Source organism: Hyla sarda, chromosome 7 (assembly GCF_029499605.1).
Source record: "Hyla sarda isolate aHylSar1 chromosome 7, aHylSar1.hap1, whole genome shotgun sequence".
NCBI classification, from domain to species: Eukaryota; Metazoa; Chordata; class Amphibia; order Anura; family Hylidae; genus Hyla; species Hyla sarda.
In genome coordinates, this window is record NC_079195.1 from 64443166 (window position 1) to 64461596 (window position 18431).

The window sequence follows — 18431 nt, forward strand, 5'->3', positions numbered from 1 at the left end:
ACTTGCAGCCAAAGGCACACTACTGCAACTCCCAGCATGCCCTTTGGCTGTCCGTGCATAACTACGGTTGTAGTTATGCAACAGCTGGAGGCACAAAAATGTGCCTCCAGCTGTTGCATAACTACAACCCCCAGCATGCACAAACTACCAAAGGGCATGCTGGGAGTTGTAGTTGTGCCTTCTGCTGTTGCATAACAATAACTCCTGCTGCGCTCTGGGGATCCTCCTGCCGCCACCGCGGTCTCCGCTCGGGGGCCCCACGCCAGGTAACAACTCCCGGCACCTGCTCTCGCCCTCAGTGCCACCTCACTCCAGCTGCTGAAGGGTGATAGGTACCGTTTCTGCACCTATCATCCTTTTTTTCCCAGGACCCGGAATTTCTGCAAATTGCAGATCTGAGGGGGTCTCGGGGACCCCCCCCCCAGGAGTTGTCAAAGGATGCCTGCTGAATGATTTCAGCAGGCACCCCGGTCCGGTCTTTGCCCGGCAAGCTGCGGGGACCGGAAATACCGGAGTCCTTAAAGAGCAGCTATCATTAACTAAACTTTCCCTTATCCCCCTCCCCATGTGTCCCTGACACGAACTACCTCTATCCCTGTATTTATCTTTATGTAAAACCCCATTTAATTACCTTTCTAATAGCATCTTCGGTAGCTCAGTGTTGAGGGCAGGAAGTGAGCGTGGGGGGGAATTATTCCAGGACCATGTATGGTTGCAGGGTGACACCTAGTAGCCAGGATTTCAAATGTAAAATAAAGTGTGAAAGAGATTTTATTTTATTTTTATTTTTTTTATGACCTATATTAGAAAGATTTTTATTTAGGCATATTCTATTGAATTAAAAAATATTATGTTTAATGAGAGTAACCATTTAAGGATCAGGGATGCAGGGCATAGGAAAATGCCCTGTGTCCCCAAGAGGTTAACAATGCTTATACTTGGCATAAGGATTAGCACATTTTTAAGCAAAACATAGGGAAAGTACCTACTTTTGAGCAATATCAGGCTTGTGAAAAAAAATTCTTTTTTTTTATGACAGAAAAAACTGCCATGCACGCCTTGATAAATTACCCGTTTTTTTTACCATTTTATTGCTTACCTAATTTATTGAATTTTTTAACAGTTATCATCCCAGAACCACCCACAAAACCCAAGCCATCACCTTCACCAAGAAATGTGTAAGTATAGTATAAATAAGAAGACACAAAAGGAATGTTACACAAATACTTTACTTCCAGGGCTGGTACACTAATGAAAAGTTGTATCTGTTCTCTTTAGAAGGCCTAAACCACCTCCACACCTTGCACAGAAACCGGTAAGATTACTTTTTTTTTATTTTTCTAATAAAATTTGTCTAAAAAGAGGCATAGTTCACATTGCTTAGATTACGGTAAGCATCTGCTTGCTTACTATGGTTGGCATATATTCTTATACAGACAGAAGAAAATAAAATGTCAGCACCAGCATGGGACACATTGGGGGATATTTATCAAAGGATTTAGACTGGTTTTTCCTGTCTAAATTTGTCGCACAGAAAGTCGCAGTCTAAATATGTGAGACTTTTTTGCGACTTTTGCTTTAGAGGATTTTTAGAACATGATGCATTCTACTCTATTTTAGATGGAAAAATGCATTGGTGCTGAATTTATCAAAAGCGACTTTTCAGCGACCGGTCGCATCGGCTGAAAGTCCGAAATGTCAGACCATGCTGGAGCAGGTTTAAATACGGTCTAAAGCATAGATCACAAAGTCTGTGCACAGAATATATCAAGAGCCGTGTGCCTTTTGATAAATTAGGCGCACAATAGACCAGCATAACCCTCTGTAGTTTGGTCTATATTGATGCGGGACATAGACAGCTTTGATAAATATCCCCCATTGACTGTATGCTGCAGCCCTAAAAGTACCTTACAAGACAAGACTAGCATGCCCGTATGTGTTTAGCGGATGATTCCAAAACCAAAGGCATTAACATGATGTTGGTCCATCTTTTGCTTCATTATGCACTATTCTTCTGGGAAGGTTTTTTGGAACAGGAGAGGGTGATTCATATGTCTACAAATTCAATAGTCAGGCACTGATGTTTGGTTTGTACTTTAACCCCTTAAAGAGTAATTCTCATTAAAATAAAATGTTGCTATTGCACTCATTATGGTAAATAAAAAATATTTCTAATATACTTTGTTTAAAAAAAAAAAAGTTTTCTATCTTTTATTTTATTTACCATAAGGAGTGCAATAGCAAAAATCTGTTTTAATGAGAGTGCCCATTTAAGGACCAGGCCCATTTCGGCCTTAAGGACGAGACCAATTTTATTTTTGCATTTTCGTTTTTTCCTCCTCGCCTTCTAAAAATCATAACTCTCTTATATTTCCATCCACAGACCCATATGAGGGCTTGGTTTTTAGCATCACCAATTGTAACTTGTAATTACATCACTTATTTTACCATAAAATGTACGGTGCAACCAAACAAATATTATTTATGTGGGAAAATTGAAAAGAAAGCCGCAATTTAGCAAATTTTGGAAGGTTTTGTTTTCACGCTGTACACTTTCTGGTAAAAATGACATGTTTTCTTTATTCTGTGGGTCAATAAAATTAAAATGATACCCATGTTATATGCTTTTCTGTAATTGTAAGGCTTAAAAAACAATCTCAAACCATTTTAACAAAATTTAGTATGTTTGAAGTTGCTCTATTTGACCATCTATAACTTTAAAATTTTTCCGTATAGGGAGCATTATGAGGGCCCATTTTTTGTGCCATGATCTGTAGTTTTTATCAGTACCATGTTTGCCTAGGTTTTACTTTTTATACATTTTTTAATAAAATGTGACAAAATAGCAGCAATTTTTGACTTTTTTTTTATTTTTTTACATTTAGGCCGTTCACTGTACAGGATAATTAACAATCTATTTTAATAGTGCAGACTTTTACGCACGCGGAGATGCCAAATATGTGTATTAATTTTTTTTAATGCTTTTTTGGGGGTAAAATGGGAAAAACTGACATTTTACCTTTTTATTGGGGGAGGGTATTTTCTACTTAGCACTGATCAATGTTATCGGCTATCGTCTGCTCTGATCTGCTCGATCTCAGACCAGAGCAGAAGACCCTAGGATCCGATCATCCATTTAAAGTACCACACATCCGCAGATGCCGTGATCTATATTGATCACGGCATCTGGGTGGTGAATGGTGGCCATCCGCGCGATCGCGGATGTCCGCCATTACCGGCGGGTCCCTGGCTGCTGATAGCAGCCGGGACCTGCCGCGCCGGTCCGGTGCTCGCGGTCATGGTGGAGCGTAAATGTACCACAGCACCATGATGTACATTTATGTCCATTGTCGTTAAGGGGTTAAACACATCCCACACGTATTTTAATATGGTGGGGAAAATTTTTCTGTCCATACTTTTAATCTATTGACCGACTGGGTCCACCAAAGGGGAGGCCACTCTATAACAAAATATGTATTAAAATGTTAAGTAGTTGATGAGACCTCAGTTTGTGTGTAAAAAATGCCATCGTTTGAAGTAGGATTAGGATTTTCAATTTATCAACATAATGGGCCTAAAGTAAACAATAGCATGCCAGGCTAAGGTGAACATTACTACTCTGCTAAACTTTACACATAGCTCAAGTTCTGTTCTCCTGGCCAAACCAAGGTTGTGACTAGAGATGCCGATTCGCCAAATCCAAATTTTCCGAATTTTCTGAAAAGAATTGGTTCGTAATAGCTATTAAAAACAGCTATTTCTGGGCTTCAGAGAGCCTCAATAGAGGTGTAGACCACTTTGCCTTGTCATAACACTCATAGGGAGTGTGCTGTGTTAGTGAAGTAATACTGTTATTCAGTATGACATGCATATTACAGGAGTCACTATTAGAATAATGGAGGTGGCATCAGGTGGCCTGTAGGTGGCATCAGTATGAGGAGACCATATGGTGGCAGAATGACACATCCTGGAGGTGGCGGAAGCATGAGGAGATCATATAGTGGCTGATTGACATAGCCTGGAGTTGGCGGCAGCATGAGGAGACCATATAGTGGCTGAATGACACAGCCTGGAGGTGGCAGAAGCCTGAGGAGATCATATAGTAGCTGAATTACACAGTCTGGAGGTGGCGGCAGCATGAGGAGACCATATAGTGGCTGAATGACACAGCCTGGAGGTGGCGGCAGCATGAGGAGACCATGTAGTGGCTGAGGGGCACTGCCTGGTGGTGGCAGCAGCATGAGACCATATAGTGGCTGAATGACACAGCCTGGAGGTGGCGAAAGCATGTGGAGAACATATGGTGGCAGAATGAGACAGTTGGAGGTGGCATCAGCAGCATCAGGTGTCCAGAAAGTGACCTGTTGAGTGGAGCAGTGGGTGGAAATACCAGTACCCAGTGATGAAGGTGGGTGAAAGAAGAACTTGGCATCATATGTGATGCATCAGGCGGGTGGCAGGATCATAATAGTAGCTAGGTAGAAGAAAACTGTCTCTTTTGTAAAAGTGTTAGTGTGCACAAGTATTGAGGATATGCATTACATAAAACTTAATTTTTAATAATAATCTTAGAATAAAATATATGTACCCAAAAAAAAAAACACCATGTGCCACCTACACCACCAAGTATTGATGTGATGCCAAGACCGCTAAAAGGTGGAAGGGAACAAATTATGGTCCATTGTAACCGGTTGGGGTAAAAACTACTCTCGCACTATTAATTTCCTTCTTGGCAAGTGTTACTCGCCCTAAAAAGGGCGGCCCCACACAGCAACCTCTCCCTATTCCCATTTACAAACCCATATCCCAGGGTATTTGGTTGGAAATAGGGAGAGGTTCCTGTATGGGGACGTTCTTTTTAGGACGAGTAACACTTGCCTCCAAAAGGTGGAAGCGAACAATGTATTGTCCATTGTAGCAGGTGGGGGTAAAAACTTCCCCTGTAAGGCCCGACTCTCACCCTATTAAAGGGGTACTCTGGCCCTGAGGCATCTTATCCCCTATCCAAAGGGGATAAGATGCCTGATCGCAGGGGTCCCGCCGCAGGGGACCCCCGCTATCATCAGCCTCCGGAGCGAACATCAGCCTCCGGGTCTGATGAATCACAATCACAGGGCTGGAGTACCGCCCTGTGTGACGTCACGATCTGCCCCCTCGATGCAAGCCTATGGGAGGGAGCATGGTGGCTGTCACACCCCCTCCCATAGGAGATAAGATGTTTTAGGACTGGAGTACCCCTTTAATTCCCTTCTTGGCAAGTGTTACTTGCCCTAAAAAGGATGGCCCCACACAGGAACCTCTGCCATTTCCCAGGGTTTTTTTAGTTGGAAATAGGGAGTGTTTTCAGGTAGAAATAGGGAAATGTTCCTGTGTGGGGCCACCCTTTTTAAGAGGGGAATTAATAGTGTGAGAGTAGGGCCTTACAGGGGAAGTTTTTACCCTCACCTGTTACAATGGACCATACGTTGTTCTCTTCCACCTTTTAGAGGTCTTTGCATACTTGGTGGTGTAGGTGGAACATGGTGTTTTTTGCACATCTTTCCTTTTCTTAGATATATATAAAAAAAAGGTGTCCATATATTTTATCCCAAGAAAAGTAAAGTTTTAGCCAATGCATATCCTCCATACTTACTTGTGGCCTGATGTGGAGGAATTTCTGTAACTGGGGAGCAGCACCTCAAATAGGTTTTGCACTATCCATATTTGTGAAGTGTTGGTGTGGCACCATGGTCAATCTACTCTGATGCATCAGGCATTGGTGGGTGGAAATCCTGGATGATCCATGCCTGATTCATCTTCACAAAGGTCAGTCTCTCCACATTTTTCGTGGACAGACGAGTTCTCCTTAGGGTTACTATGGCCCCTGCTGCACTAAACACTTGCTCTGATGGCACATTACTGGCCGGGCAGGACTGCTTATCCAGGGCAAACTCTGCTAGTTGCGGCCACAAATCAAGTTTGGCTGCCCAGAAGTCCAGCAGATCTTCAAAGTGTGTTGGCAGGGTTATGTATGACACCACCTGCTTGTTCAGGTCCTGCTCAATGTCTACCTGCTGATGATGAGTTGCTTCACTATGCGGGTGAAGAAAGCTACTCCTCAGCAACAGTAGAATCAGGCTGCTGCTGATGGAGCTGGTACTGTTCCTGCCACCCCTCCGCAGCAGCCATGGCAGTGGAAGGTGAGCCCAGAGGGGCCCCCTTGCCAAACCTGCGAGAGGCTAGACGATGGTGCAGATAGGCATCGGCCAACTCATTACCTAGGATGTCTCTGTAGTAGGTCAGTTTGTCTTCCCTCTCAGTGGGTGTAAAAAAGGCCTCCATTTTGTGCCAGTGGTGAGGGTCCAATTAGGTGGAGAGCCTGAAGTCATCCCGCTGCCGAATGATGAAAATTCGGAGGTCACTATGCAAGCAAGTGAGCATGCATCGTGCCATTTGTGCAAGTGACTTGGAAGGACTCCTGGCCTCCATCTCCTCTGCATACTGCCACGGTGTGCCTGGGTCCTCTGTCTCATCTTCCTCATTACTCTCCCCCTCCTCTTCCAGTTCAGCCCCCACAGGGCTCATGTGGCCGTGAGATGTAAGCGCCATGTCTCCAGTGCCCTGACCAGCCATCGTTTCCAACACGTGTTGTAGGAAATGAAGCCGTGGAATTACTTAGTTCATCCAGTAATCCTGGTGTCTGACTAATTATGTAGCTTCTTTAAAGGGCCTGAACAAACAGCAGGTGTCACGTATGAGCTGCCACTGGTTGACATTGAAGTTACACAGGGGGGTCCCCCTATCCCCTTCGATCATCAAGAAATCGGTGATGGCTTTTCTCTGCTCGTATAGTCAGTCTAACATATGGGGGGGGGGTTCCAACGTGTGGAAACATTGCAAATCAGACTATGTTGGGGGATGCTGTTCTGATGCTGCAGCCCAAGGAGGGTGTGCTTTGCAGTGTACAAGTGGCTGAAGTGCATGCAAAGTTTCCTTCCGATTGTTAAGATGTCTTGCAGATGGGGGAACACTTCAAGAACCACTTGACAACGAAATTGAACACGTGTGCCATGCATGGCGCATGGCTCAGGCTTCCTTGTTGAGCGCAGACAAGATGTTCTTCCCGTTGTCGGTCACCATGGTTCCCATTTCCACTTTTTGCTAAGGCGAATCATGTGAAGAACAGTGTGACACCACTGTGCCCTTCAAACATGGTATGTTGGAGGGGCACTGAGACTTGTCCATGCAGTGGAGGCTGAGGACATGGTGGAGGATGAGGAGGCAGAGTTGCACAATGTCACAGGACCAACAGCCTGAAAGCGTGGAGGCGGAAGCGGCGTGACGTGTCCAAGTTGCTGTTGTGGCTGTGCAGGAACCACATTTACCCAATGGGCAGTAAAGGACATGTATTGTCCCTGAACGTGGTTACAGCTCCATGCGTTGGCGCTGCCTTGCACTTTGGTACACACCGACAGGCTCAAGGACTGGCCCACCTTCTGTTCTACAAAATTGTGCAGGGCTGGTACTGCCTTTTTCGCAAAGAAATGACAGCTTGGGACTCTCCACCTCGGCTCGGCACAAGCCATCAGTTCTATGAAAGGTGCAGAGTCCACTGCTTGAAAAGGGGGGGAATGCAGCACCAGCAGGAGCACATTCAGCTTCTGCGCCATTGGATGAGTGGGCGCATACTGTTGTTTCTTGGACATGGCTTTGCAGATAGATTGCTGGCGGAATGACTCACTCGAAGTAGGAGGAGCAGGAGCATCTGTAGAGACAGAAGATGAGTATGACAGACAGCTCCCTTCGGCTGAGGTGGTGGAGCCTTGGCTGGCTGAAACAGGGAGCAGCGTGCCACTCGGTGATGCAGCAGGCTGGACCCCCACATCAGAGCCACGGTTCTCCCAGGCCGCTTTATGGTGGCGCTGCAAATGTTGACGCAGGGCCATGGTGCCAACATTGGGACCCTGGCCACACTTCTCCTTCTGCCGGCACATCTCGCATGTGGCCAGGTTAACATCCTCCGAATTCTCTATGAAGAACTGCCACACCAATGAGTATTTCCCCACCAACAGTCCGCACTGATTGACTGCTACTGTCACCGACTCCAGGATCCCCTGTTTCACTACCTCCCGGGAAGGTAGGCTGCCGCAAAGCAGGTGGTCTACCCTGGGCACGTTTGGCTCCAGACTTCCCACTTCTGCTACCATGCCATGCTACCATCTTGCTTGCTCCGCTGCTGCCTCATGGGCAACCTGCAACCCTCTTCTCCTGATGATGATGAAGCCCCTTCTGAACCCGGCTCCCAAGTGCGATCGGCTTCATCATCATTGAGTTGTCTGCACGTCAATGATGTCCTCCTCAGGTTCCTCAACAGTGTCTGCTTCAGGAGCCTGAACGCTCGCAACACCACCTCCCACGCCACTTTCCTGTCTCCACTTCTTGGATGGGCAGTAGCTGCTGACTGTCCTCTAGTAGATCATCCTCACTAAATAGTGGAGCTGAACCCACAGCATATGATATTTCTGTGGGGGAGGAAACAGCAAAGGACAGAGGCAATGGGAGGACAGGGGCTGCTTCCAGGCCATGCCAACTGAGAGTTGTGTCTGAGGAACCGACCGACTGTTGACTGGGGGTGTCAGATGTAACTTGTGATGAAATGGATGACAGAGTTAACCAATCAATGAAGGCAGATTGGTTGCTGGTCAAGACATGACCACTAGCTGATACCGGGAGCTCAGGCCTCTCGCTGTGATCCCTAGTCTGCTGCGTCCTCTATGCATGTCCTGGCACTTCTCTGCCTGACATATTTATACACCAGCTGAGTGTGTATATGTTACACTTATGAGAGGAGGACAATACGCTCCACTACCCTTAAAACTGTATAAGGCTACAAAAACAAGTGTGTAGCTTTGGCTGGCCTTTCAAAGTTACTAGGCCCAAATTAGTTTAACAGGGACATATATAAAGGACACCACATAGGTGTACGTGCAGTTTAAACTTATGAGAGGAGGTCTATGCGCTCCACTGCAAACTGTATAAGGCTACAGAAACAAGTGGGTATCTTTGGCTCGCCTTTCACAGTAACTAGGCCAAAATCAGTTTTTAAAGAAAAAAACTTACAACACGTTGGTGTACATACAGTTTACACTTATGAGAGGAGGACAATGTGCTCCACTACAAACTGTATAAGACTACAGAAACAAGGGTGTAGCTTTGGCTGGCCTTTCACAGTTACTAGGCCCAAATTAGTTTTTCAGGCAAAAAAAAAACATACACCACCTATGTACGCACAGGTTACACTTATGAAAGGACAACAAGCTCTGCTACGCAACCTGTATTGGGCACTGTAATCAGGTTACTATGGCTTTTCGTGCTCACCCTAACTGGCCCCTGTTAGCTTCACAGTTGTTGTACAACCAACTGCAGCAGTACAGAATCACTGTGTGGTAGACCCCAGTACAGTATTATTATAAGCACTAATAGCAGGTGACAATGACTTTTAGTGCTCTGCCTAACTGGCCCCTATGAGCTTTAGAGTTGTTGTACACCCCAATGCAGCACCCAAAAGTGTACATTCTCTCTCTCTCTCTCTCTCTCTCTGCAGTGATTTGAGCTTGTGGTGAATCGCTGCTATGAAGCAGTTTTTCTGTGCAATGCACACAATGCTCTATATCTCCCTGCTGTGAAACGCCGAAATAAAACGCTTGTATGACTTGCCGCAAACTGGCTGACGATTATATAGGGCTGTGACATCACAGGGGTGGCTGGCTGCTGATAGGTGGCATGTGATTCAGGGTCATCCCGACTGCCACCTTCCCAGAGTTCCTTGCCCCATGTCCTCACATGTGGATCCGCCATTTTAGATGCCCCCGGAGCCTGGACCGCACTAAATGGAGTTTAATGAAGCAATTTGTGCGATCAAATTGCAGCAATATTCGGGTTCATTGCAAAGCGAATTTTCCTGAAATTTGTAACTAATTCGGATTCATCAGATTCGATTCGCTCATCCCTAGTTGTGACACCTGGTGAAATGGCTAATGTCGTATTGCGATTGCTGACAAGGTTTGGGTGCAGAGGTAGCTATCAGACATGAACCTCTAACAAAATCTCTTTATAATTAATAGTCAGTCATTTTTGAAGGTACAAACTGTTGTCTCAATCCCTAGTCAGACAATCCCTTGTCAGATATACTGCTTCTGCTCTTTTGGACCCCGTCTGCCCATATGTTACTTGGCCAAAGGTGGCTTCTCCTATTAACAACAACTGATCACTGGTGATAAGAGAAGTAAAATCCAGATCTGTTTCCATTTTAAATTTTAAGTTTTTTATATATATATACAATAACCACTTTAAAGCGTACCTATCAGATTCTACAAAAAAATAAATGTTACTCAGTACTTTTGCATGGTATCGGGGACTCGTTTAATGTCCCCGATACCATGTCCGATACCTGGTGCCGCTCCTCTGCCCTGTTCTCCCATCCTCTCGTCCGCACCATAGTGTTCCATGGAGGAGCATGTGACACATACGTCACTCCACTTCCTCCCCAGCGTAACGCTACGGGGAGCGGCAGCACCCTACAGAGGACAGCCACAGGTGAGCTGTCTGCATGGAGAGGGGCTGCTACTAATGTCTACAGAGGGGGCCCTGCTGTTGCTGTCTAAAGGGGAACCCTGCTGTCTACAGGGGGAGGGGAAGGGGGGAGCTGCTGTCTAAACAGGGGGCCCTGCTTCTGCTGTCCGAACGGGGGGCCCTGCTGCTGTCTAAAGGGGGGACCTGCTGTCTACAGGGGGGGGGGAGGGGGGCTGCTGTCTAAAGGGGGGCCCTGCTGCTGTTCAAATGGGGGCCCACTGTCTAAAGGGGGGCTGTGGTCTACAGGGGGGCTGCTACTAATGTCTACAAGGGGCTAATACCTACTATTAAAGACAACCTTACAGCAGAGTCACCTGCACTACCTTGAATTTATAGGTAAATAGTGCAGATGACCCGGTTTCTACCGCTGCTCACCATGTGGTCATCGGTCTCACCACCAATGCAAATTCCCTGTTCTGTCCAATGGAGAAGAGAGAAATCTTTGCTCATACTACAGCAGCCACCTCCATTGTACACAACAAGGACCCACATTTCATACGGTAAGCAGCGCCAGAAACCGGGTCACCCTGGTGTCAGATTCCCTTAAAAATAAAAGTACTCGTACTTGGTATCGGCGAGTACTAGAATTACACCTTCAATCTCAATAAACCATGAATTTTATATAAGATATACAGTGGTTTGCGCTCCAAAGTTCCCCTTTTATGCAATCGAGCCTGATCTATACCTGCTATTACCACTGGTGGTCTGAATAGGAAGCTCCAGAGGAACTAGGACACTGCAACCCTACTACCATCCTATTACAAGCTACATTAGATGTTATGCTCTCAGCATAACATCACAAGGTAAGGGTTCACCCTGCTGGCCTGTGATCCTTTCTTCTACTATTAGTCGATATCTCCTGTTTTTTACCTGCATGAGGTGCGCACCGGCCTTTATTCTGTTTGAGAATTAAAGTATCGGTACTCGTACTCTATCTTAAAAAAATGGTATCGGGACATCCCTACTTACCATGTACATCTAATTTTTATGCCTCTATCACCTATATTTATTATAAAAATCCCTCTTTTCATTAGCTCACAGTGTTAGAAATCCTTTCAGGGGAAGGGGGCGTGAGGTGATTGGTGTGTCTGTTCATGCAGCCTTGTCCATAATTCATCTCTTGTCCATGACTCATGGACAAGCCTGATGCTGGTTAGGACTGGTTAGTGTCCCAGTAGGTATGGGGACCCTTAGTGGTGGGATTTCAGAAGCTGTTTTCTTCATTAAATATAAAAAAAAATTGAATAATCATATTGAAAAAGGGCTTTTATTTTCACATATTACAAATAGTTTTTGGATCTTCGTTACTTATTAAAAGTTTTTGGATCTGAAAGTGCCCATTTAAAGGGGTTGTCCCAGCACCAAGAAAGTTTATGTGCACTTGCTCCCTGGTGGTTTACTACAAGCACAGCCGGATAGTTTTCTCCCTTCTTAAGGGTATGGTCACATGTGCCTTATTTTGCTGTGTATTATCTGTAGCTGCTTTTGCTACCCATTGACTTTAATGTGTATGAAAATACGCAGCAAAATATGGCATGTGTGACCCTACCCTAAAGAGGACAGGCTTTGTTGCTATATTTCAACACATGTGGGTCAAGCCACTTCTGCATGCGATGGTCAATGGCTGGACCATGTTGTGGCAACTTTATGACTGTTGGCGGACTACATCAGCATGTAAATAATAGAAATAGGCCACTGTGAAGAAAGCATGCAAATAACTTTTTGATGCTGGTACAACTCCTCTAGGCTTCAATAATGACTGATAAGGTGAGGACAAGTCATTTAGGCATAAAAATTAAAACATGACAGATTGACTTCTCCCAGGAGATTAGACACGTTGGGTGCTTTTACTTAATTGTACATCACACCAGACACTAATGTGAATATCTGATTTCTAGAATCTAGTTGATACTTAATTTTTGCTAATTGCTACTTTACAGTAAATTGTTTTGAGAAGTGTATTTAAAATCCTTAAAAAAAACTGTGAATTGCACAGCATTCTATTAGCCAGTGAAGACATCCTTGGTTCTGACTGGCTAGTAGTCACCCCTCCGTGCTTTTCTGGCAGAGGTTTCCATGGTGATTTTGTAACCAAGCATTGTTCTGAATCGATGTGTGTCTAGGTATTAATAAGCTGCCATTATGAACACATGCTACAGCGCTATAGCACTGAAATGTTCTGTGTATGATATTCAAGACAGCACATGATGGTTGTAGCATTCCTAAAGTGTAACTCGGATATCTGCAACCACACGCTCTATGGCTGTTCTGAATACAGAATCTGCCTAGAATGAATTATTTGTAAACTAAATACTAAATTTCTTTATTTGTAGAGAATGATTCCAGTGTTACCCCAAAGGGATGTTAATAGCAATATTGGTAAGCTAATTTTTAAATCTAAAAAATGCATTTTGCCTCATTAATTAGAGTGAATTAGTTTATGTTGCCCTAATTGTAAATTAAAATTATACAGCAGTTTCGGTCTGTGATCAAACACTGCTGCTATATTTACCTAAGTAGGCTATGGACACTTTTGAAAAGCATTTATACTGGGTATTATGGTGCAAAATTCTCCATTGCTCTTTATTAAAAATTGTGTTTAGTTTTGCTTCTACAGACTCTACGGTGTGCTGTGTGAGCTATATTTTCTCTATATACTTGTACACATCCTATGGGGGGAGATTTATCAAAACCTGTCCAGAGGAAAAGTCGCTGAGTTGCCCATAGCAACCAATCAGATTGTTTATTTTATTTTCAGAAAGGCCTCTGAAAAATGAATGAAGCGAGTTGATAGGGTGCTATGGGCAACTCAGCAACTTTTTCTCTGGACAGATATTGATAAATCTCTCCATATGTGTTTCTCTAACAGACTGCCTATTATCTGCTCTTCTTTCATTTCAGTCTGCGTGAGCTTTTCTCGTTAGTTTCTCCCAGTCTACTGAGCATGTCTGTTCCCCCTCCCTCTTCCTGTTATCTCTAAGGATATGTTCACACAGCGGAATTTGTGCAGAATGTTCGCATGGAATATTCCACACAGACATTCCACTACAGCAGAGTCCCATTGATTTTAATTGATTGCCAGATGTTTCTGCTGCGGAAATTCCGATTCTGCCATCCGCAGACAAAAAATAACATGTCTATTCTTTCTGCGGACACCACAAGGAAATGCATTGCCATCTAAAAGACGGCACATTTCCGAGCGGTCCCACCAATTTCGTGGGCGGACATTCTGCACAAATTCTGTGTGGACATTCTGCACAAATTCCACGGTGTAAACCCGCAGTAGATAAGCAATTTGACCGTGTAGTAGGAGATGTCGGCGCTGGATGAAGGAACCAGGAGGAGTGCAGCATAAAATCAAGCTGGGTTTATTAGATGCAACGTGTTTCGCTGCACTTGCGCAGCTTCATCAGGCATCCCGGAATAACATTGAGAGTAGAAGCTAAATTGTAGGACATTGCTAATAAGGACTATATAACATTGCTTCATTTTGCATTCAGGAAACAAATCAACATTAGCAAAAACATCAGAGCAACAGTGTCTATAGCCTTTAACAAAAGACATTTTTGTCCATATTATGGCTGAAAGTCTCTGCCTAACCATGGGTCTCATCAGATCAGGCTGGATATTGCAGCTCTAATATGGGCACAAATAACGTCTGTATTATGCTATTGTGAATCCATCCTAGTGATTATAAGATGTATGAAGAACATTGTTATTGCAAAATAATTAGAAAAAACAACAAGGAAAATAAAATTAACTTTTCTGTTACAGACAAGCCCCATGTTATGCAACGCCAAAGAATACACAGTGCTGGGAGTGATCCTCCCCCAGTGCCTTCAGTATTACATAAGTAAGTTATTCACTTACCACGGTGAAATTCATGTAAGGTATATGAATTAATATGTTACATAGTTGGTTAGGCTGATCACAAACATGTCCATCATGTTTAACTAGGTCTTAAAGAGGACATGTCGTCATATCTTCCGTACCTATGAAATAAACATAGGAGACAGGACAGGTCTTGAAAAGGAGGGCACTCAATTTCTTTCATGTCATAGCTCCTTAATTGGTATACATAGCCCATCAACTCAAACTTTCAATCATTCCAAATGCCTATGCTAGGTAGGCTGAGGTTCCTGTCTCAATTTGTCATGTGCCAAGCTTTAGCCAATTACACGATATGTAGATAGGAACAAATCAGATTGGCATCTGCCCTACTAAGGGTCCTATAAAAATGGGAGTGCCCTCGTTTTCAAAGGGAATTGTCACCTCCGCTTTGGTGGGGAGCTACATGCAAGAATAATTAAAATTCTCAGTCTGGTATTAATACATTTTGAGATGCTGTGTATAGTGTACCTCTTCCTTTGTATAGTGTACCTTGCTTTGTATACTGTACCTTGCTTTGTATACTGTACCTTGCTTTGTATACTGTACCATGCTTACTCTTCATATAATTTGTCGCAGTTCAATGCATTAGAGATTACTTTTGTTCTAAGGTCACTTAAAAAAACAAAAAACTAATTTGTTTTAAAAATTTTAAGCATTAATACATTTTAACAAATGGATAACTTTTTTGTTTTCAGGGTTCCAGTTCCTTTACCTAAACCTAATGTAATACCTATGCAAAGTGAGTATATGTTTACTATTTTTTTCATTATAACTAGAATGATATAACTTATACTTAACAAATATGTTTTTTTACGGTCTATAGACTATCATCGGCTATTTTGGTTATACAAACTAGGCACAGCACCAGGGTAGATTTGTGAGTAATGTATGCTTTGGATGCAGCTATCTCAGCAAAGGCTGGCAAACTGGGACTTCCAGCAACATGTAAATTACGACCGCTGTGAACCAAAGCATTGCTGAAACCAGGAAAGTAATTCAGAAAGTTAACCCCTTCCAAACACTGTTTCGCTTAGGTTTTTTCCTCCTTACCCAAAATGTTTTTTATAATTTTTTCTCAAACATGATTCTATAAATTTTAAACAGCCATTGGCTAAGAGACTGGTGTCATTTTGTATTTTAAAACAATGTTTTATTAGTCATTTTGTTTTATCTTCCAATCAGTTTTATGTCCATGTCTGCAGTTTTGAGCATGATATAGAGCTGACAGATTCCCTATCAGACATGCCAAAAACATCACTTACTGTAAATTATGCTCCATGTCTTTCATGTACTGGTTTGTACATTATGTAGCTTACGCAAAGCTTTAGCCCAACTGGAGTCTGGAGAAGGACTGAATGATTGCTGAATTTGGAATCAAGAAGCAATTTGCTCCATTCTGGATCAACACTGCAGGATAATAGGCTGAATGGCGGCAGGGATGAATGTTTTCAGCCTTACAAATTATGTTACTAACTGGTAACAAACGAAAAGAAAGGGTAAAAGTTCTTTCAGCTCACCTCCTCCACGGTCTGCATGGACTTGAGCCTGGCCTGGCCTGGTACTTGTGCGTAAATGAAGAAAGAGTAGTCCAGCAGTGCCTTAAAACGTAGATCCTTTATTAGACTTTTCTTTAAAAATGCAGAGAACACAACTTTCACCTTCACCTGGTCAGCAAACCTCCCCTATGGACGCATTTCGAACGCATGCGCGTTCTTGATCACCACAAAACCTTAAAACTTCACTCAAAAACAGGTAAACAGGAGTCCGCACAGTTTGAACATACGCAAGGAACTGATGTTGCATTATTAGATTTTTGCTACACAATTTCCCATAAACGCCACAATCTGCTCCCAATAGCTAAAAGAACACTGTAACAGCATGTAAGTCCTCCCTGTGAACACAACATGCACCTTAAACAAAATTAAATCAAATTATATTAAAAAACGCATACCAATATTGGAAGCTGTTCACATGTAGCAACTCCTTGCTGAATTTTCCGCTAGTGCAAAATTCACGTGGCATCAAGGCCACGGAATTGCACATAGTGGAAATGAATGAAAATAACATAGTTTTTCATGCAATAGTAATTTTAATGTTACCTGTTTTTGAGTGAAGTTTTAAGGCACACAAAGGGTGTTTTCATGTAAGTCTTTGCCAAACGGGTGCTCCTCCCCTCCTGAATCTAGTATTTAGGAGGTAGGGAGCACATAGGTGGTGTGGTGATCAAGAACGCGCATGCGTTCGAAACGCGTCCATAGGGGAGGTTTGCTGACCAGGTGAAGGTGAATGTTGTGTGCTCTGCATTTTTAAAGAAAAGTCTAATAAAGGATCTACGTTTTAAGGCACTGCTGGACTACTCTTTCTTCATTTACTAACTGGTGAGACTACAAACTCTAAGAAGCAGGTCTAGATAACCAATAATAAGTTCCACCTACCTGAAGCTTGGCAGATTATTTTTGCAAACATTCAGACGCTCTGACCTCACCATATTTTCAGGCACAGCGGTTGCCATAGTAAACTGAACTTCAGAGACCACATAAATCCATCACAAATGGAATTGTATCATCTGGAAATGATGGGGTTTTTTTGTGTGTTTTTTTTCTCACTGTATTTCATAAATATTTAGCAGCTTGACTGTGATTGTTTTTTGTAAGACAGTTCTAGTCTGAACCACACATAGCTGGTATATCAGGAAGATATATAAAAATAACATAAGAATGTTACATAAAAACGCGGTCACTTAAAAGAAATTTTTTTTTTAAACTGCTGGTATGAGGGAGAAGGTCTGTAATATGTTATGTTGTGACAAGTAAAATGGAATAACACATTACGTTGTATGTAATATCTTGTATTGTTTCACGCTTAAACATTAACACCATAGTGCCTGTGTTAATCCTAATAGTCTTTACAATTATTCTTATATTTGAAGCCAAATAAAAATAAATATCTTGTCGTCATAATGGGGTTTTCTGCAACTACCCTACATTTTTTTTTTCTGTAAAAACATAATTTTCCATTGGGCATTTGTCCATAATTCTAAGCACAAGATGGAACCCATGGATTAGATACTAATAGCGGGGTCAGACTGGGGGGGGGGTCTCCAGTGGACTTGCACAACATTGAGCCCAGGGATTCGGAAGAATATATTCACTTACTGGCCTCATTTTAAAGCTCCAGAAGAAGACAACCCCATTGGAAATGGCCTATGAAGCTAGTCACTACGGTCTTCTTATTGGCTGATTTGAAAATAACTTTATTGATGATTTGTCCTCTGTATACAATGATATAGAGGTCATGTACATGTGCAGCTCAGATGGAGGGTGGTTTCTTAGGATCAAGCCTCTGGTCAACCCAAGAAAACTCAGCCCAATACTGAGAGATATAGTATCTAACCTGTTGCTAGTAATGCTTTTGTGAGATAAATCCTTTAAATGACAAATGTGAGGACAACACAATGCTATTTTGTACTGGAACATAGTCAAGTAGGGCAAACTTGTGACTCCTGAAAGATGCAGTCAGGTGTTCTATTGTTTGACTACAGCTTTAGTTCAATGTCAGTTCTTATGTTTTGGCCCTATTTCACCTGGGGCATTTTTCCGAGCCCTGCAGTTCCACACCCAGGCGGCTGCGCAGGTCCGGCAGTGTACTTTCACTTCGGCCGCCTCTACGTATGAGGCGATCGGAGTGTCAGGGGTCGCTTTTCCCTATTGGCTGCGCTGCACACGCACGGCCGCCAGTTTACTTCACTTCTGTCGCCCTCCACGCGAGGTGACCAGAGTGCCGGGGGGTCATTAATTGAGGCATTTAACTCCACCCACTCCCTGCCGGCCCCCCGGTTGCCTTCTCACCACATCCTATTGCCTTTCAGCACGCGCACGGGGGGGGGAATCACTAACCTATCAGTGTGGTGTGCGCACTGGAGGGGTCAT

The 18431-nt window shown here is 43.4% G+C and overlaps 1 protein-coding gene across 3 annotated transcripts in view; it reads left to right on the top strand.

Annotated features, from left to right (window-relative positions):
- Window positions 1-18431, top strand: part of BLNK (B cell linker) — a 284825-nt gene that overhangs the window by 253220 nt on the left and 13174 nt on the right. For all 3 annotated transcript variants that reach the window (XM_056529856.1, XM_056529857.1, XM_056529858.1), the window contains 5 exons: window positions 1124-1178; window positions 1279-1315; window positions 12945-12990; window positions 14386-14464; window positions 15198-15241. In XM_056529856.1, the coding sequence (XP_056385831.1) occupies window positions 1124-1178; window positions 1279-1315; window positions 12945-12990; window positions 14386-14464; window positions 15198-15241 (261 nt within the window). The remainder of the gene's footprint in view (window positions 1-1123; window positions 1179-1278; window positions 1316-12944; window positions 12991-14385; window positions 14465-15197; window positions 15242-18431) is intronic.